Source organism: Typopeltis vanoorti, chromosome 25 (genome assembly GCF_054136105.1).
Source record: "Typopeltis vanoorti isolate ZY-2024b chromosome 25, IOZ_Tvanoo_1.0, whole genome shotgun sequence".
In the NCBI taxonomy this organism is placed as follows: domain Eukaryota; kingdom Metazoa; phylum Arthropoda; class Arachnida; order Uropygi; family Thelyphonidae; genus Typopeltis; species Typopeltis vanoorti.
In genome coordinates, this window is record NC_143573.1 from 11,963,597 (window position 1) to 11,985,784 (window position 22,188).

General features: G+C 35.5%; 1 protein-coding gene across 1 annotated transcript in view; it reads left to right on the forward strand.

Moving 5' to 3' along the window:
* LOC150092542 (putative fatty acyl-CoA reductase CG5065) overlaps window positions 1-22,188 on the forward strand; it is a 65,950-nt gene that overhangs the window by 25,185 nt on the left and 18,577 nt on the right. The window contains exons 5-8 of the mRNA XM_090414230.1: window positions 5,254-5,429; window positions 6,283-6,355; window positions 13,208-13,314; window positions 21,262-21,439. Of these exons, the coding sequence (XP_090270356.1) occupies window positions 5,254-5,429; window positions 6,283-6,355; window positions 13,208-13,314; window positions 21,262-21,439 (534 nt within the window). The remainder of the gene's footprint in view (window positions 1-5,253; window positions 5,430-6,282; window positions 6,356-13,207; window positions 13,315-21,261; window positions 21,440-22,188) is intronic.

A 22,188-nucleotide genomic window follows, 5' to 3' on the forward strand; every position in this document is an offset into this window, starting at 1 on the left:
ATTCTCTTCATTTCTCTTATTAATTTTAGGCAAAAGGCCGGGTCTATACAGGATCGTCCTTTTCTAAATCCATTCTGTACTTCTAGAATAAAGTTTTCGGAATATTTCATTAGTTTGTTATTTAAGATTCTGCTATATATTTTGTAACAGGAATTTAGTATACTCATACCTCCTATAGTTTTTAGGGGTTATCTCTATTACCTTCTTTTAAAGATAGGAATCACAATTGCTTTTTTCCATTCTATTGGTGGGGGGATACCAGTTGAGTAAATTTTATTTAAAAATAATAAGTCTTTCTTTGAATCTTGTTACTGCGTATTTATATAGTTCTGAACCTAGCTTATCTTCTCCAGGTGATCTTCCGTTTCTTGTTTCTTTCAGGCTGATTTCTAATTCTGCTTTAGTTATTTCCTTTTCATTTTCGTTCATTTTCATTGCATTTATTGACTTTGAAAAGCATTTGACAAAGTTAAAAGAAACATATTATTTAACATTAAAAAAACGACAAATATCCAATAATATCCTAAAAGCATATATGAAAATAATCAGGTAAAAATACAAGTATATATGAAAATAATCAAATGCAAATAAGATTAAACCATGAGCTATCATATACGAGAGAGATAAACCAAGGGATTTCATTTAAGATATCTACTTAAATGAAATGATAATAAAATGGAATAAAAATTTACATCAAGGAATTAAACTTTCTCCTACAGTTAACTAAAACACTCTCCTCTTTGACGACGACCAAATAATAATTACAAATTCTGAAGATAACTTACAGGAATCTATTTTAGATCTAAATGAGATAGCCAAAGATTATGCTATGATAATATCAACAGAAAAATCAAAAACTATGGCCTTTAAAGGACAAGCTCCAGCAAGAACTAAAATAGTAATAGATAACAAGATCTTAGAACAGGTGAATTCATTTAACTACCTGGGATGTATGATCACATATGAAATGAAAAAGATATAAACTTAAAAATGGCAAAATATTTAAAAATAACAGGTGTAATTAACTCTATATTTAAACCAAACCTAGTTCAAAAACAAACCAGACTAAAAGTATACAATACACTTGCCCTACCAGTCTTAATGTATGGAAGCGAAATCTGGACAATAAAACAAAAAGACAAAGATTAACAACAGCAGAAATGAAGTTTATGAGAAAAACTGCAAAGCATACCCTATTTGTCACAAAAAAAATCAAGAAATTATGAATGAATTAAACCAAGAACCAATAATAGAAAAAATTAAAAAATATAAACATAAATGCATGGAACACTTTCAAAGAATGAAAACAGAAAGATTACCAAAACAAGCTTTAAAGTACAAGCCATTAGGAAAAAAGAAAACCAGGACATCCTCTTAAACGATTCAACGAGGACTTCTAAGGCCAGAACACGCCATGTTAGGCCTAAATCCTTGATACGCATGCTGATGATGAAGAAAGTTCTTAAATCTTCTATTAAATTCATTTATAAACTAGTCTACTAAAATTGTAAAGAAATCGAACTTGTATTAAATGGCATGCATCAAAAGGGAGAAAGAACATCCATACGCATAGTATGCTGGTTATTGTGGATATGAAGGTTTGTCATAAATGCCTGAAATATTTGGAATTTTTTCTTAGGCGATATTGTGACAGCCCTTTGCTATCATATGCCACAGAATCGCAATTCGTGGCTCCCACGAGTATTCCACAACTCGCGGACGATCCCAGGTTGTATACATAGTATCTTGGATGAATTAACTGTATAAATCCGACACTCATTTTTACTGATTAACAGTACGCTGCCCAGGTAAATCCCAATTTACGGACATAATTCTTCCCTTGAAATGTGCTCATAAGTTGAATGGTCGCACTTCATTAGACCTCGTGGTAGTTGTACGTACAAACTGTCCGTACCTTTAAAAGTTCATAAGTAGTTCGCATCTACTTCAAAGTACTTTACAGGTTTCTAAGTAAGGAACTAAAGTGTTCCCTTTAAAAGTGGAATAAATTCTTCTCCAAATCATTCTTCAGTGACAACATGATTGTTATTGTACGGGCACCTCCATGGAGTCCGCAGCCTCATCGCGCGAAACCCAATCTATAGCACTTCTCCTTGAACCTATTAACAGACAAAGCACTAGCAAAATGACTATGTCAACCCATACTCATTACTCTCAAAGCAAAAAATAAAACAAAACTAGTCCTTGCATCCCCTACTAACCAACCTTTATTCAAATTCCAGGGACAACCCCCCTTTTGATCCCTGAAGCCAAGTGCTGAATCATCCTCTGCATCTGTCCTATAAAATCCCTTTGATTAACTTAAATGTTTCTATCCTATCCCCTCGTTTTCTCCTATCAACCAACTTCTGTAATCCACACACACACCCTCAATCTATCCTCATAGAGAACATTCCACAGACCACTCGCCATCTTGATCGCTCGCCTCTGAATCTTCTCCATCGCTTCCTCACCCCAAGAGACCAGACATGAACACAGTAATCCAGCGATGGATCTATATGCCCCGTCAAGGGTAATAACATTCTTCTTGTTAAGGTGTTCAATAGCCAAGTAATCTTATGGGCTGCCTTAGCAATATGCCCTCTACTACCACCCCTAAAATCTTTATAGCTTCATCTATTTCTGGAGTTGCAGTGCTATCAATGTGATGCACGGTTTGTAATCTAGTTATCCCAAAATACTTAACTTTATATTTCTCCACATTAAACTGACACCCACTAACTATTGCCTATACTGATAGTCTACTGAAATCGTCCTGGAAGCTCTCCAAATCTCCTTGATTAACTATTACTCTACTATCTAACTTTGCATCAGCAAACATCTGAATATTTCCTTTCAGGTGATTTCCTATATCATTTATGTACAAATTAAACCTTAGTAGTTCTCTCTTATCCACAGAACCAATGTCATATCGATCCCTCATTTGTTCTACTTTGCGTAACAGAATTCCGTGTGGTATTCTATCCGTTGCAGAATCATCGTGTAGCTATTTCTTTTATCCCGAATCAGCTGTTACTTTATTATAATAATAATAAATTACTAAGGCATGGCGTAACCTTCACAATGACATGTTGCTCCTCATTGAGCATCAATCTTATCCACTCATTCTTGAAAACTTTTTGCCCGATTTTTCCAGTACTTTTACCACTACGTACTAATTGCTATATAATTTGCTACTGCAGTCTTAGAACCTCTCTTATGCAAGGGAATTATTTTGCCTCCTTTCCAGTCCCTTGGAATTCTACCAGAATTGAGGCACCCTAGTCAGAGGCATTACCAGTTTCCTTGTACATTCTCGCAAATTAACCTCCTTAGGTGAATGGCGATGATGCCAAGATAAGATTTTATTCGTTGATAAATTATAATTTTTAGTATTAAATGGACAGCTGCCATAACTAGGAACCGGTTTGAGAAGTCGGTAATTTCAAATATACACAAGTGTTTTTATTGTCATAGGGTGTCGTTAATTTTAATTTGGCTCTTTATTGCAATGCACTGCTCAAGTTAATGCATTGTTAAAATGTATCTATACTAGCAATGTTTTCATTGGAATCCGAATACAGGTGACACTCTTGCTGTTGATTTATGAGCTGTAGTTTAAGATTTAAAATATTCAGAAATTTATCTGATATTTTTGCTGTTTATGTACTGAACTTATTCTGAAAGAAGTTTTTTATTAACTCTGGAATAACTTACCATTTCTATTGTGAAAAACTGCCTCATTATAGCAGCAAAGCCCGACTCTTTTTTTTCTTGCAAACATAGTCGCGGTTTCGAAATGAAAGTACCTTTTTATAAGACTTCACCACGCATTGTAGTTGGAGTCTCTTACGATACTATCGTAGATGGGTTAATGATTTTTATATTTTTATTTGACTTGTTTTTAATTGATCTAGAAACCCAGATGTAGTGGCCAAACATGGAATTTGATCACCACCAAGCTCCGTTTATTGGAGATGACTTCGGATCTTGAATAAGCGAGTCTGAGCGGTGGTCTCGCACCGTAAGATGAGATTAACTCCCACCTAAAGACAATTAGACCTCCATGCCTTCAATGATATTACCAACTGCTGCTCAGTGAGCTGATACACTAAACCACTCATCCAACAAGGCGAGCAAATCCTCTTGAAATGGATTGTTCGTAATTGGATATCAGAACTTATGTATTTGGTTGATAATCTGTAGACCCAGTTTTATATTTTTCCAGTAGTGTGTGCCTACGAGGGGGCGTGTTTTTCCTCATTCTTGTAGAGAATTTCGTATGTTTCCATATCTTAAATGATCAACTAGCATGTCATGCAAGATTCAAAACGTAGTTTTGGATCTTGCACAGCATGATCAGAATGAAACAAAATCAGTTTTCTGGAGAAATCACTTGACCGGCTAACTCACGCCTGACTGAAAATACCTGATAAAGGTTCCTCCGTCATAAATAAGATTAGAACCTGGGTTTTTCCAACCAAATGGCTCTTTTATACCAACTGAGCTACTGGTGCTCCAAGGATTATTAATAGCAATATTAATCAATGCAGACAATATAATGTAAGTTTTAAAAAGTTCAATGCGATTAACAGGAATTATTTATTTTTATTTCTACTCCAGTTTGAGTATGGGCAATAGCACGTGCCGTGTTTCGAAGGTCTTAGTTTCTCATTAGGAGACGCTGTCTCAATGAAAATAAAGCAAACCTCGGCAAACTACGATATAAATCACGGATGCAGTTTTAAGTTTTTCAACGTTCATCTTTAGTTTCCGTCCTTGAGTATTTATTCTGAATCTGGAAAGACTAGTCGCTTTTCTGTTTCTGAAGGACAGTTTTCACTAAGTTGTAAACAATCTGTTCATAAATATGTTTATTTCCTTTTGCACTTAAAGCAAAAAAATTAAGACTTCACTTGCTGAATTAATGAAATGTGTTTTTACATCCAGTTTTAATAATGAAAAAAAAATTACTCTAGGGAAAAAATCGCTCGTTTTTCTATCAAGCAATGTCCCAATTGATTTGAAGGCTGATTTTAAAAATCAATATTTTTATACCCTTGCAATTTTAATTGGTTGGGATTATAATGTTATCAATATACCAATTTCAGCTTTTTAGAATGCGTCAAAAGTTGAAGATAATGAGTTATCAGTTGAGCGAAGGATTTGCTATAACAAATAATACATAAGATATAAATGCTTTCTTTCTTGCCGTTCAAAAGAAATCAGCTAACATTCGACTAATCTTGTCAGGTGTTCGATAAACTCAAGGAGGAAGCAGCAGCCTCTCTGGTCAAAGTAATTCCAATAGCAGGGGATCTTACGCTTCAAGGAATGAACATCAGCCAGTCAGATGAAGAAATCCTAACGGCGGAAGTTTCCATAGTGTTTCACTGTGCAGCGAGCGTGAAGTTTAACGATCCCCTAAAGTAGGTATCGGAATTTGCAGAATACAAATTTTTATTTCTATTCCTCGGTGAGATTTAATATTTGAAAATAATTTGCATACGAATACATCGAAACTTTCGATTATGCCACGAATCGAAAAACGAGCAAATAAATACCTCAAAATTCCTTTCTGTTCCTAAAGAAATATCGAAGCCAGCAGTTTTTAGTGATTCCACAAACGCATTTGATTTTTAATCAAATTAACATTAATATAATATAAATTAATATTAATATAATTAACATTTCCTTTTTGTTTACGTATCATGCGACCATCTGAGCTCGCTAAATTAGCGACCCCTGATGGTCGCCACGATACAAAAAAGTAATTGAAAACAGCAATTATATCCAACCTTGATATTTCCCTCTAATTCGAATGAAATCAATCACATCTGACAATTTCTTTCTAATCGCCCACTATTCTAAGTTCCGCTATAACGTCCTTGTGAGGAGATTCTCTTGTTATGCTAAATATCTGCACCAGCGTAACTTCAAACTTGAAATAAGGAAGCTTTTCTGAATATGTTAAGAGAACAATCGACGTTAAATTTTCCTCTAGCATTTTTCAAATTATTAAGCTATATTATAATTATTAAATTCATTTTTTTCTCCTGTTTAAGATGCTTGATGGCCCTTCCCTCTGGATCCACTGTTGTCCATGCAACGAGATTCATAAGTAGAGCATACGTTGCATATTCTGCTTGCATTATTACTTCAATAAATGCGATCAATTACTGTAAAGATTTCACTTAATAGTATAATATATAATTATAATCGCAATTAATGCACAGTTGCTTTATAAGATGCGAATATTAAATGTTTGTTTTTATATTGCAGGACATCAGTAAGGGATAATCTTATAGGTACGAGAAATGTTTTGGAATTCGCGCATAAGTTAAAGAATATTGTGGTAAGTGATTCTTCAAATGCAGAAGCTACTATTTATTCATCGATTTTTTTTTTTTAAAATTCCCATTGCCTAATTTTTTCCGTCTTGCCTGTTTTCTACTTCTGCATAAATGGCTAATTGAAACATTTTGATTTTAATGCTTATTTGTATGTTTATCCCATTTAACTTGGCTATGTTTGGTGATTTTTATCAGTTGTTTTTTTCTAAGGAAAAAACAAAAACAGATAAAAATTGGTTTGGTTAATTCTATCATAGTATATTAGAGTATAAAGTGTCTTTATAACATATCTTTATTGTGATATTTTAATATTAAATACACCTGTAAAATGGCGCCAAAAAACGCAAAACATACAGAACGCTAACAAGAACAGCAAAGTAGTGAACCAAGATTTTGTCCACTAAACACGATGCTGAAAGCAATTTAATCCCACAGATCGCTAGGTTAAAGCAGATTATTAGACATGACGAAGGAACTACAGAAAATCAAGCGGCTATAAAATTTGAGTCTCAGAACAGGGATGATTCCACAGCAGTGGAAAGAATGTATGATAATCCCATTTGCACGAGGGTGGTGCAAAGACCAACCTATCCAACTATCGACCAATCAGTATCGCAGGAGTGGTGCTGCAGATTTTTAAAAAAGTTGGGTAGGGCTGGCATTCAGAAATGGGATGACAGAGAATCTCTACTTTCCAACGAACAGCATGGGTTTACTGAAGGAAGATCATGTTTTAGCAACTTGCTCACATTCTATAATGTTACCACTCAGTTAGACGAGGGAAATCGATACTTTTGGATTTTGCTAAGGCTGTTGACAGAATACAACATGGAATACAGCATGCTGCATAAATTGGAGTATATAGGATTCGATTACAAGCTATTGGTATGGATTAGAGGATGGCTGACAGATATCAGTCGTCTTTTTGGGAGGGGGGTGTAAATCTGCAAGATTCAAGGTAACCAGCGATGTGCCTCAAGGATCAGTCCTTGATACATTATTATTCAATCTACATTAACGACATTGGGAATGATTTGACATGCGACATAGTTTTTTGCTGATGATGCGAAGCTAAGTAGTGTGATCATGGGTGTCATTCTGCAAGTACTGCAGATATGCAGTACTTGGAGAATGACTTGAATAAGTTGGGATTGTGAAAGTGTCTGTCATTTCAATGTTAATGTAAGGTCATGAACTTTGATGTGATTTAGATTTCCAATGGCGTATTATATTGATGGGATTATGCTAGAAGGAACTGATCAGGCTAGGGAAATTGGAGTTGGCAGGAAGTGAAAGTCCAAGGGGCCGTAGCAAAGATTGCAAATACAACTCAAAAAATAATTTCAATGCTGAAACGAACTTTAACATGTAAAGATAAGGATGCAATTTTGTACTCTGTACAAGGCTTTGATAAGACCTCACTTAGACTACTGTGCGCGGATCTGGTCGTCTCCTGATTTCTGTGGTGATTCTGATACAGTGCAAAAGAGTTAAAAATATCAGGATTGTTGAATACTGATTAAGAAAATTGAGAATTTGTAGGCTGCAGACACTTCTTAACAGGAGAAAGAGTGGTGATGTTATTGAGACTTACAAACTTTGTCCTTTCCCCACCATCCACAAAATGAAAAATTCCATCAATTGATGTCTTTGATTTTCAGGATTTTGTAAGTCTTGATCATATCGCCCCTTTCTCCTGTTTGCTAGTGTCTGCAGTCCAATTCTATCAATAGTCTGCATTCTACAGTATCTGTATCTCAATCCCTACGAGAACCAAATTTGCTCATAATAGTCCAAGGGAAGTCTTATGAAGGCCTTGTAAAGAGAAAAAATGACTTATCTTTTCATGTCAAGAATCGCATCACCATTGCAATTATCCACTGAGTTGTATTTACGATCTTTGCTGTATGGTTTTGAACTTTAACTACTAAAACTCAAAGATCAATAGCATGATCAGTTTATTCTAGTATAATCTCACCAATATGATATCTAATCACACCTAAGTGCATGACTACCCATCGAAATGCAACTATTTTCACAAGTCCGCAATCCCAGCCTATTTAAATCACTTTGCAAGTACTGCATATCAGCCGCATTCTTGGTTACCGTGTTTATTTTACATCATTAAATAGCTGTCTCCTGGAAAATCACTTCCAAATATGATTTAATGTATACATTGAATAACAATGGACTGTTCCTTGTGGTACTCCACTGGTTATTACCTGCAAGATGTGAATCTTTCAGATTCGAGTCTCCCCATATGAAACTTTTGATGTCAGTCTGCAATCCTCTTATCCACGCTAATATTTTATAATCCAATATTATATTCTCCAATTTTTGCAACAGTTCTTTATGCGTATTTTGTTAAAAGCTTTAGCAAAGTTAAAACTATCATGGAATCCACCCCCCTTTTGTCTAATTCACCGGTAACTTTATTATAGAATGTCAGAAAGTTTATCGAACGTGTCAAACCCTTACTGTATGTGAGCCCTAACTAAAATTTCCAAATTTTCACCAATCTAGAGATGCTGACGGGTCGATAATTGGATACACCAGTCATTGCATCACCCCTGTATATTGGGATTACCATACTTTCTTACCAGCACTTGTGGAATCTTCACCGTTCTGAGATTCAAATTGCATACCTACTCAATGTAACTGCCAATTTATCTGAGCACTATTAGCATTCATGATGATATTCCATCAGTCCTTATACCGAATTTTTATTGTTTGTTCAAAAGCTCTGGTATCTTCTCCTGGTACACCTCTGTTTCTTCTTCCAGCGAAGAGGTAGTAGAGCTCAATCCTGTGAACACCAGGTTTGATAGCTTTTATTAAAATTGGCACTAGTTCAACAATCTCTAATGTGTCTGTCACTCGCATACCATCTGCTTTCAGTAGTTATTCTTTCTTTTACTTACAGCATAACGATGGAATTGTTTCCTTGTTTGTCAAGCCCGTTTCTTTTCATAATTGGGCTTTGCTTTTCGTACAACATTTGTAATTATTCTGGCCTGCCTGTTCATAACTGACACAATTCTTATGTACACGGCATTTCTTCCACATCTTTCTTACGGATCTCTTGCTTAATATGATTACACTGCCATCTCACTTGTATTCAAAATCTAGGGACACTTTCCAATATTACATCATTAGTATTGATTCATAAACGCTTCCCATACACTATCGATATTCTTCCCATTTAATGACCGATGCCATGAAAGAATCCAGCATACCCCTCAAGTGGTCATAATTTCCTGCTTTGTAGTTCAGGGTGTAATCTTTCATGGCACATTCATAAACTTCAGCCATTTCCCAAAGTCATTACCGCATGATTACGATCGCCAACCGGAGGCAGAAATAATCGTCTTTAACTGAAACCCCCTATGACGCTAATCAGATCGAACACTTTGACCTCGAGTTACCTCTGTCACGTGCCACTTGAGGAAATTGCCTCGCAACAGCTCAAATTCAGTTTCATTCTTGAGATTTCACTTCCTCCAAGTTGCTGCTCGGATAATTAAAGTCGCCCATTATGAATACTACTTTTGCACCCATCTTTATTTGGTGATGCATTTCTTCATCGCGCTAACAACCGATCCACCAAGTCTGTAACAACACCCCCACCATTTATTTGATCTTGTTAGGGTCTACCATCTTACTAGTATTGCAGTCATAGTAAGAGTAAGCTCTTAACTCTAACTGGATTGAAGTTATTTGATTTCATTAGCAGCAACCTGCCCCCTTTTATCCTGTATTCCCCTCCGAAAAATACTGTACCCTTGATACTCGATAACGTAAGAAAGAAAAATATGCCACTTTCTTTCGTCTATTCATAGCAGTATAGATTATCAAATCGTCATTATCATTAGTGTTCTGTCTCTTGACAGATCCAATGATATAACTCAGCAGATTCTCTTCCCCCAATTTCCTCTGTCTCTTGCTTCCTCCTTCATTTCCTGATATCTTCTTCCTCCTGGTCGCTTTCCTTCAATTTTCCCTTCTATCATTCTTTTCAGTAGGCTGTCTCCTCTTAATACATGTCCTATTCAGTTATGCTTTCTTATGGTCTTTAGTAAATTCCATTCTTCAACTCTTTGTAATACTTCTTCATTGGTGATTTTTTTCAGTCCACTTTATTTTCTCCATTCTTCTCCATAACCACATTTCAAATGCCTCCAACATTTTAGCTTCTTTCTTCCTAATTGTCCATGTTTCTGACCCATATAAGGTCATACTCCAAATATAGCACTTAATAAGCCTTTTCTTTAGATTTTTATTCATTTTATTAATAAACAAATTTTTCTTGCTATAAAAGGCATATTTTCCTTTGTTAATTCTTTCTTTTATTTCCATGTCACATTTTCCATTTTCTTGTATTATACTACCAAGGTATTTGTATTGTCTCACTTGCTGTACACTTTCTCCATTCATCATCACCTTGATACTTCCTGGTTTCCTGAAGACTCTCATCACTTTTGTTTTCTTTGCGTTAATTTTCATACCATATTTCTTGCATATATTTTTAAATTTTTGCATTAGGTGCTGTAGTTAATATTCGGTATTAGCTAATATTGCTTGATCATCTGCAAATCTAAAATTTGTATTGTTCTTCCTCCAATAGTGATTCCTCTTTCCTCTTCATAAAATGCTTCTTTTATCATTTCTTCTGCAAATATCGAAGAGCGTCGGTGACAGGCAGCATCCCTGTCTTACACCTCTGCCAGTCACACATTTTTTAGTTTTTCCTACTTTTGTCTTTATTATGGCCGTCTGGTTCATATATAATTCAACTATTAACCTTCGGTCTCTCCAATCTAAACCTATTTTGCGTAATATTTCCATCAGATTTTCCCATTTCACCATGTCAAATGCTTTTTCAAGTCGATGAAACAAATATAATCTTCTTTATTTACTTCTATATTCCTTTCGCATATGGTCCTCATTACTCCAATTGCATCTCTGGTTCCTCTGTCTTTTCTAAACCCAAATTGATCATCCCCCAGATAATACTCCACTTTATTATGCAATCTTTGATTTAATATTCTTAGCAGTAGTTTGGAGGCATGTGAGAGTATGCTTATAGTTCTGTAGTCACTGCACTTAGGATTGCTTTTCTTTTCAATTGGTATAAGAATACTCTCTGTGAAATCTTTAGGCCATACTCCTGTTTTGTAAATGAGGTTGCAGAGTTTCCATGTTTCTGTTATACCTTTTTTCTCCAGTTGTTTTAGGATTTCACTAGGTATTCCATCCACTCCTTCCATCTTTCCACTTTTTAATTCCTTAATTGCTGTTTCTACTTCTCTCTTTAGTATTTCAGGACCTCTTTCTTCTGTTGAGATTTCATTTTGCTCTTCCAATTCAATTTTTGTTGGTCTTTCATTTTTTGCGTAAAGTTCTTCGATGTATTCCTTCCATCTTTCACCCTGTATTTCAATATCATAAATCACTTTTCCTTGCTTATCTTCTAATGGCAGATATTTCTTATGCTTTTTTTTAATATTTGTAATTTCTTTTGCTTTTTCAAACATTTTATCATATAGCCTCCTGTTTTCCATTTCTTCGATTTCTTTGCATTCTGTTTTCAACCATTCCTCTCTTGCTTTATCAGTTTCTCTTTTCAGTTTATTATTTAATACTTTGTATTTTCTTCTTTCCTCTTCAGTGTTTACATTTTTCCATCTTCTTTCTTCCATTTTTCTTATCATTTCATTTGTAATCCATGGCTTTTTAATTCTTTTTCCTTTCCACAAAACCTATCTCTTCAGCAGCTGTTTCATATATCAAGTTTTTCAGTTGATTCCATTTTGCATTAACATCCATAGTTCTTCAGATATATTCTCTTTGTTCCTTATTTTATTTTCCAGTTCTTCTCTGAATTTCCTACCTGCATCTCCTTGGAGTTTTTCTAGGTTCCACCTTTTCTTGCTTTTACCTTTGTTTATTTTCTTATAGTGTATTCTTAATTCCATAACAAGCAAATTATGGTCTGAGTCAATATCAGCTCCTGGATATGTTGATATCCTTTTTACATTGTTTCTGTACCTGTTTTGTATTAACATATAATCAATCTAGTATCTTGCGATATCACCTGGCATTTTCCATGTATATATTCTTCTCTTTGGAAGTTTAAACCAAGTATTACCAATGATTAGTTTGTGTCTTTTACAAAACTCTAAGTCTTTCACCTCTCTCATTCCTTTTTCCAAGGCCATATCTTCCTGTTATTTTAGAATAAATCGTAAAGATTTTTTATCTTCTCTGCTGTGTCAATCATGTATCAGATCTAATGACGAACAAGTAAATGTTATCAAAGTGGAATGTGTGGTGTACACAATATCGAAAGACTTTACCATCTTTTCCATTGCACTTCTTTGCGTTCGGTGCTGTTGGAGAAAAAAAATCCATCAGTCTTTTAGCTCTACGGGGAAAGGGTGGAAAGAAAGTTACGCCTGACGGATGGAATTTAAGTCATCTAAGAAACGATATTGTTTCTTAGATGGCAAGCTAGTAACACCTAGCAACAGTAATTTTTGAATTTAGGAATCTTAAAAATTTAAGCAGAAACACTAATTTCAGCGAAAGGAGACGGCGTCGTTTTCAAACTGATACAGGGACTCTTGAGGATGCAATTTTCTACTACTGTTTTCCATTAGATCCACCGTTAAACAGGTTGGCACATGCCGCATGATACAGAGCATCATGCAGCATATCTTTCCAGAATTGACTTGAAAATAATATTGGTATTAGTTTGAATATTGTATGTATACTGAAGTTATCCACACTGATTGTTAGCGGCGCCTTGAATATTTGTAAAATGTATTGCAATAATTTTTTTCATTTATTTGCAGGCCCTAATACACGTCTCCACCACTTACAGTAACTGCCAACTGGAAAGGGTAGAAGAAATAATATATCCTTCTTCTGTTACTCCCGACCAAGTAATTCAGACAGTAAGGTTAGTGTTTTCATATTGTTTGTATTAAAGTTCCATTTGGTGGTGTTCGTTTAGATATCTAGCTTTCGGAATTTCAGTGAGAATGGGAATTAGCTGTGGGCAATGCAATTTAAGACTGGCAACAGAAATGAAATCCAATAAATGATCACTGGTTACACACATTGACGGAAATGAATGGTTCTGAAGAGAATCACGCTTTCTTCCTAATTCAGTGAATTCTCATAATCATATCAACATTTTACTTTTCTAAAATTTATTTTAAAACATTGTACTGAACTCTGTAGCCTCCTATTCCATGAAGGTTTACGAAATATAGCTAAATATTGTCCTTCAATCTTAAGTTTGTTCTGATTGCTACTCTGATTATACATTAGACTATTGGCGACCTTTTGGAGACTGATACTCTTCAAATCGGATTTTCTGAATACGGCTTGCTGAGAGTAGTATACCGAAGTATGTAATTAAATTTTCTATGGTTGAGTGCTGATTTGGACTAACACCCTTCCCCCATAGCACCTGAGAATAAGATTCAAGTTGATACTTCATAAAACTACGGCGATTACATGGAGGGAGAACGATGTAGTTGGGTATCCGCATCATGTGCCATTTCATAGACCACGTAATTGTTATGGTAACGTACTTTGAAATCTGTCAAATCTCTACAACCTCGCTCTACAGTACAGTATTAACATTTCGGTTATCCGTCTCGGGATTGCACTAATTCGGCATTTTCCCCCAAAACGACGATATCTCACCTGCGTCCAAATGCTGTTCATTCAAGGCCATTTGAAGAGGAACAAGCATTTCTCTTCATTATTGTCCAGTTTAGCACATCATTCATCCTTGATGCCTTTGCAATCTTTACCTCGGAATTCTTCACTAGATCCTTAGACTTCTCAATCGTCTGAAGGTAATTTCCACCGATGACCTTCAATCTTCCCGATCCGATATGCAAAATCTCGCACTTTACGAACATTAAGAGCAGTATTCATTCTCTTGTGCCATACTAACCTTTTTCTTCTCTTCAATTCATCCTAATGGGTTAGGATGAATTGAAGTTGGTTGGATATTTTATGGGTTAGTTGGATATTTCAGTACAATGTTTATTGGATATTAATGGGTTAGTTGGATATTTCTTGTTGCGTGTCGAAAGTTGGCATGGAGAGATTCCATATCCTCATCTAACAATTAAGTTAACATACGAATGAAATAGCGATATCCAAGTTTAGCACACATTGCACTCCACTTCACTTTACTTTCTTTTAATTCTGTTTCTCTATTCTCTGAGGAAACTTCGTGACTCAGTCGATAATGATAACGCCCTTTAGGCGGAAAGAAAGGAATTCGAAGCCAATCTGGGACTGAAAGAATAGTTCAAAGGCTCAGGTAATGGTGGGTTGATCTGTCTCCTACAGATGTAGGAGACTTTGCTTCCAAGCAAGCTAACCGATCCTGTACACACATCTACAAATCTCATTCCTTAAGGGATACAGGAGAATAATAGCTGCATTAAAGTTACCTGAGAACGCTTAACTGGGAAATTCGATAAATTCTTGGAATTTATAAGAGCATTCTTGTCTATCCCACAAGCATATTGCTCACTCCTAATCACTAGGTAATAACATAGTATTACAAAAATAGCAAAGTCCAGTATCCACTGTTTAAGTGCTATTCATATTCCACTCAATTGCCACACTAATATAAAATCTAAGTAGGTCATTAAGTAAGATTTTCCCCTAATAAGTCAATACGCTATTTACTCAATCATTGAAAGGACTAAAATATCATGGCGGGTAATCTAGCCACTTTTGTTCACCAGCTTAGCTTAAATTTTTCTGATACTCCAAGTGCACATACTAACTTATCAACAGTAACTTTCAGTATGATTTATTTTCCTGGAGCTCTACCTTGAGTCCACCATAAAGTTGGGAGATTTCTATCCTCGCCGAGTAACTTGACTACATGTTTCTCTTGTTCAAATGTCTTATATTTGCTTGTAGGCCTCTAGGCTTGTCTTTGTTTATCAAACTTTTGAAATTAAACTTCTTTACATTGAAAGGAAAGAATAACAGAATAGTGATGAATACAGCAGTACAAGTGATACAGTCACGTGTATATTGAACAGCAGTTTCAATTTCCCATATTATAAAAATATATTTTTATAATGAGTAATACAGAGATTGATAGTTTAAAGAAGACTTAAGAATAAAGAAAAGAATAAAAATGGACTAAAAGGAACTTTATAATGTATGTAACCAAGGGACATAGCCATACTGAGTACATAAAATGCAAATATGGACGACAATCTCAACATAAAATGACTGAGGGTACACGTAAAATACAGAAAGTACTCAAGTCATATTACTGCAAGAGAAGTATCCTATAATACCTTCAGAATAAATAAATATTTAGTGAGGCAGTCTCTCAATCTTTTTCTAAACGTATATTCTAATGTTACTTGATTTTGTTAGCAACATGCAGTTACAATGAACTGCCTAATTAACGCGAGATTTATGAAATATATTTGCTTGCCTTCTGGGACCTATCAGTAAGTTTCCGACCACAGCGTAAACCATCATCTACATTACATATAAATATTTACGATGTTATTTCATAACATATGCTTTACAGTTATAGTTTCCGTAATGGCAAATAGGTCCCTAGTTGAATATGCGAAATTAGCAATGATTATCATCATCATCAAATTCCTGCCATGTACCCTCAAAGGGTGTACAGGATATGATAGTACTACATGAAAAAAATTACATCATTATTAATTTCCTATCTACAATTTTCCTCCAAATCAGTCTGTTACTTGTCAACACTCCAACATTATCAGGTCTTATATTTCTATCGTCTAAAGCACTTTGTACCATATCAATCCAACTATATCTTGGTCTTCCTCTGGGGCGTTTTGCTGCCAACCTGGCAGAACACTTGTTTTGCTAATCTTTCTTCGCCCATTCTGTTTAAGTGACCATACCACCTGAGATTAGCTCTGCTAATTCATTCCTGGATGCTGACAATGTCAAATTCTTTCCTAATATCCTCGTTTTTAATATGATACTGCCATTGATGCCATCTGTTCATGCCTATAATCTTTCTCAGGACTCTCATATTTGTGGTCTCTAGTCTTTGGTCAAGTGTTTTACTTCTGACCCAGCTCTCAGATCCATAAGTTAAAACTGGTTTGAACACTGTCTTGTATACAGCTAATTTAGTGTTCCTACTAATTTCTCTCTTATTCCATATAAATGTATTCAAGTGACTTCCCACCATACCAGCTTTGCTGATTCTGTTGTCTATTTCTATATTTAATTTACCACCTTCTGTAAAAATCGTGCCTAAATAGCTGAAATGTTTTGCTTGTTGCACAGGTTCTGAATTCACAACACAGTTGACATTTTCAATGATTCTGCCTATTTTCATTGTCTTTGTCTTTTTATTTCTGACCTTCATACCATATCTATTACAACAGCTATTCAATTTAGTTAGAGAATCTTGAAGACTTGTAGCGGATTTATTTAGAAGTATAACATCATCCGCATAAAGCAAAGAGCTGACATTAACATCTCCAATTTTGATATCATGTTTAATACCACTTTCCTTCATAATGTGATCCATATAGATAATGAATAACAGAGGGGATAATGTACATCCTTGTCTCACACCAGATTTAACATTAAACCATCTTCCTGTTCTTCCTTCAATTCTAACTGCTGACTTACAACTCAAATAAAGACTAAGTATTGCTTGATATAATGCCCCATTGACACCATATAACTGCAGCTTATTGAATAGCTTCTCTCTTGGCACCTTGTCATATGACTTTTCCAAATCGACAAAACTTAAATACAGATCTTTGTTATATTCCAATGCTTTCTCAACCATTTGTCGTAAAGTGAAGATCTGATCCTGACAGCCTCTATTTGGCCTGAATCCAGCTTGTTCTTCACCAAGCTTTTCTTCCACAATTCTTCTCAACCGTTTCTCAAGTATACTTGCATAGATCTTGCCAGGAACACTCAGTAGGGATATACCTCTGTAATTCTCACATTCAGTTTTATTTCCCTTTTTATATACTATGAGAGCTCTACTCCAATCATCAGGAATTCGTCTCTCTGTCCAGGATTTCTGAACTATGCAGTGCAGCCACTGTAAGACTTTTATACCACCATACTTCAGCATTTCTGGTCGAATATCATCTACTTCTGCTGCATTTCCACATTTCAAGCCTTTGATGGCTTTTTCTACTTCTAGTATGGATATGTATTCCTGACTGCATGCCTGGTCAGTGTTTTTTACCACTGTGCTGTCATCACTGCTTGTTTCATTTAGCAGTTTTTCAAAGTAATTACTCCATACTTCAAGGATATCTTTTTCTCCTGTTTTCATTTCACCTTTATCATCTCTAATTCCTTTTACAGCACTCTTTCCTCCATTCCTAAGCTTCTTCAACAACCTCCAGAATATTTTGCCACCTTCTTGATATTTATTTTCTATATTCTTGCCAAAGTCCTCCCATGACTTTTGTTTAGCTAGTTTTACACACTGTTTAGCTTTCTTACATTTGTCTCTGTATTCTGTAAGAGTAAAAGCTGACTTATTTGCCAGGAACTTTTGATATGCTTTCTTCTTTTCCTTCACTGCCTCTTTAACTTCCTGTGTCCACCAGGGAGTTCTGATTTTTTTATCCCTACAGACAACCTCACCACATGCCTCTCTGGCAGAATCAATCAATGTTTTCTTCAGAGTTTGCCACTGAATCTCCAAGGTTTGATTCCTGTTCTCAAACCAAACTCTTTCATTTTTTCATCCATAATTTTTGTGTATTTTAGTCTACAGCTCACATCTGAGAGCTGCTCAACTTTTATTCGCTTTAAAACTTTCTTACATGTTATTCTTTTCAATATGAAATTCAATTTTATCCTGCTCAAGACTAAATAGTGATCACTTCCAATTTCAAATCCTCTGTACACTCTGGTGTCCTGCACCAGGGAGAAAACATCACTATCAACAATAACATAGTCAATGAGACTTTTCTTATTCCTAGCCTCTTCTCTCCATGTGAATTTGTGCACATTTGTATGTTGGAACATGGTGTTAGTAATAATCAGTCCATGTCCTGAGCAGAAATCCAACAGATATTTGCCATTATTATTAGCTTTGCTCTTTTCTCCAAATTTTCCCAAAAATATTTTTGTATGTCTCACAATCATTTCCTACTCTGTTATTTAGATCCCCAACAAGGACCAACTTTTCATTTTTCATTGTGTCAGTTGCTTTTTCTAAAGCCTCAAAAAGTTCCTCCACTTCTAGCTTAGTAGAACCTTCTGTGGGACCATAGGCAAAAATAAGTCTCATTGTCCAGTTCCCCATTCTCATATTTGTCCACATTACTCTGCTCGAGACGGACTGCCATTCAAGAAGATTAGCTTCGTATTTTGTGTTGAATACTAAGGCTACTCCTTTTCCTTGATTGTCATTGCCTGAATATAACATTTTGTATTTATTGCTCAAAGATCTCACCAGTTTTGGTCTTTTTTGTTTCAGTCACCCCTATTATGTCGATCTGGTACTTATCTAATTCCTCAGCTAGCTCCATTTCTTTGCCATTCAGGCTTCTTACGTTGATAGTACCGATCTTTAACTCTGGTGATGTTGAGTTGGGGTTTATTTTCAGATTTGTTCCAGTAGCTGACTTTTCGCTGTTCGCCCTGGTTCCCTGGCGAAAACAACGGGGGCCTTGCTCAACCGGGCGACGCCCCAGCCGGCATGAAATTTTGTCATGTTGTACAATCATTCTTATTTTGGTTTAACCAATAAGAATACAATTTGGTCGGCTAAATCCCAAATTGCCAGCCCATCCTCGTCCGTTCAGTATCCAAGTAGATACCCAACAGGGTGTTCACGAGAAGGTGAGGATTGGACATTAGGTCAGAAGCCCTGGTCGGTTCTCCGCATTCCTTTAAAGGCTATGTGGAGGTCTCCTCTTAGTTATACAGCTTTGACCCTTAAGCACCCCTTTGATTATAGCTCTGATTATTCTATTTTGAATTCGTATCAAATAAAGACTGTTTATGGTAATCTCCACCCCTACACGTTATAGCATATTGGAGTGAAGAATTATTCATTAATAGTATAAGCATCTTAAAAATGCTGCACTGACAAATTTTTATAACAAAATATATGTTAATTTTACTTCGATAATATTTATACACCTGAGACATTTCGCTTTCGAAAGTGGGTTGGCGTAAGAAAAGTACCATAGGCATTAATTTCCTTAACACCCAGCCGAAAAAAAGGAATCGAAATAATTTTAACTACTCTTCAATGCTTAAAAGTACTCCATCACGCGGTTTTGTTTTGTTATGCGATTAGCATACTGATATTAATCTCATCAAGACTCCCCCACTATGGGGGGGGAGAGTCTTGATGCAACATTAGTATTTCACTGATGAACTAAATGAATATTCTTATTTATCCTGTTAATATTACTAGTATTAACAACTATTACCATTTGTAAGTTAAAATGTATAATGTAGATTGCTCTATACATGTAACACACTAATAGACTTGTGTATAACCCTTCTTCACTGATTGTCAGCATTATTTATAATTGCCAGTTTTATTTATATTTTTGAAATGTATAACGGAATACCTTCTAAATCGATGAGAATATCTTCAGGGTAAGCAGATTTTGAAATATCCAAAGCATAATGTTTTCCGGGACCCCGAATAGAGAGCTTGAAAAATTAGACCTTTATTTATAGCAAGGAGGGATACAAACGTTACTGTCTTTCTACAAGTACATTTATCAAAGACCTCCAGAAAATCAGAATCTCGTCGAGGAAGGCCACATCACCCATACTCAGGGCCGGCGTTACCATTTATGCAAACTATGCAACCGCCTAGGGCGCGAGCCATGAAGGGGCGCAAAATTTTGTAAAATTGAAGGCAAGAAAAATTTGATTTTCATATATTATACATTTTGTATATTATTAATAAAGCATGCCAAAATAATTAACTTTTTATATTTAAAATTTCATTTAAAAAAATATCCAATAAGGGGCGCACTTGTAAACTTTGCCTAGGGCTCAAAATAACCTGGCACCGACAGTGCCGACACTTACTTTTTTATTCACACTACCTTCTCACTAGATTAAAAGCAAGCCATTCCAATTGCAGTGCTCCGAGAGGGAAATCTAGCTCTTGCTCCTTACCTGTTCTCAATTTCCACGGATGACCTATTTTTACCCTCCAAAACATGAAAAAGAAAGCTATTGGTATCCTATATAACTCCTTCCGAAATTTAATCTTTTATATCGCTCTTCCTCCATTTACCCGCGTTTGCGATCCATATACTACATGATCGCTCTACATTCCATAATCCCAGGATCCACTTTGTAACTTTCCACCTTCTCCGCAGCCTCATCGCTTCGGAGACCAAATCCGAGCACAATAACAGGTAAGATCAAGTCCTTGTAAAAACGTAAAATGACTTCCCTATCCATACAGGTCATAAATCAAATGCTGTCTATTGCATTTGATTTATGACCTGTCATAAATTAGTGGATATCATGCAATCTATCATCAAACTATCATGCAATTAGTGGATTTTCAATGCACGTATTAAATTTTGAAATATTTTTCATTGGCTTTAAAAAAAAAATCCAGATTTTTATTATAGCTTTGAATGTGTGGTTTATAATAGTTAAAAGTATTTTAGTTGCTATAGATTTATAGCGAAATGACAAATTCGTTTTAAACTTTCTATTTAAGAATGATACGATTTTAAGTTAAGCTGATTGGTCACAAAGCTTAAATTGTTAAGACGAACACCGAATTAAATTTTTAAATTCGTGCAAAGTTTACTCTACCGACTCAGTTTAAACGTTGAATCAGAGCATTTATCATATTGAAATACAGTTTTGAATTTCTCTATAGCTGGATAAAGGAAGATGTTTTAGAAGAAATAACACCAAAACTTTTGGAGGGAAGGCCTAATACTTATACCTTTTCGAAAGCTCTTGCGGAGACCCTAGTAGAACAAGAGCGAGGCGAATTATCTGTGGCTATTGTACGGCCAAGCATTGTCAGCAGCTCGTGGAAAGAACCTTATCCGGTAAGTCAAATTGGTGATTAACAAAAACATTTTGACTACTAATTTCCAACTTATAAGAGCTATACTTTAATACATATACTTCCTTTGTCGTCAGCTAACTTTGTCATTAGGTTTTAACTGTATGCAATTCATCTGATCCAACATATTGTCGAGTTCTCAAGATGTTCGAGGGTTGTTTCTGAAACATTCTTGGCTCAGTTAAAAATGACGAAGCTGGTAATGACCTCTGTCATTATACATTCCCTCTGCTATCAAACACATTTGATTTCCGCTGCTACGCAATTGCAAGGACGATTCCACTTTGCCCTTCGACTGGAAAGACTGACTCAAATTCACTCTTGATGTGAAGTAGCTTTATATAAGTTAGCCGACCTCATACGGAGATGGATTTCGGCTCATATTCTCTTGCAGAACAAACCGGCCGGAAAATGCGCGCAATTAACACAGTATTATAGCCTTGGTTATCTTCCAGAAAAACAGTTGAGGTCATCCATACTTAATAACCCTTATTAGTATGAATGGTTTATTGTCAGTGGAAGCCAAGAGGTCCCAGAATGTGCGTGACTTCCCTAGTCCAGACTTGTAACCACGTAGATCATCTTATCCTAACTGAAGAATAGTTAATTCAAGGCATGTTCTACTTCTGTAGATAAAGATCTTCAGTTTGAACATCGGGGATCACTCATTAGCATGTTGAACGCTGTCTTTAACAATAGAATTTCAGTAACCTTAATACTGTATTATACTGC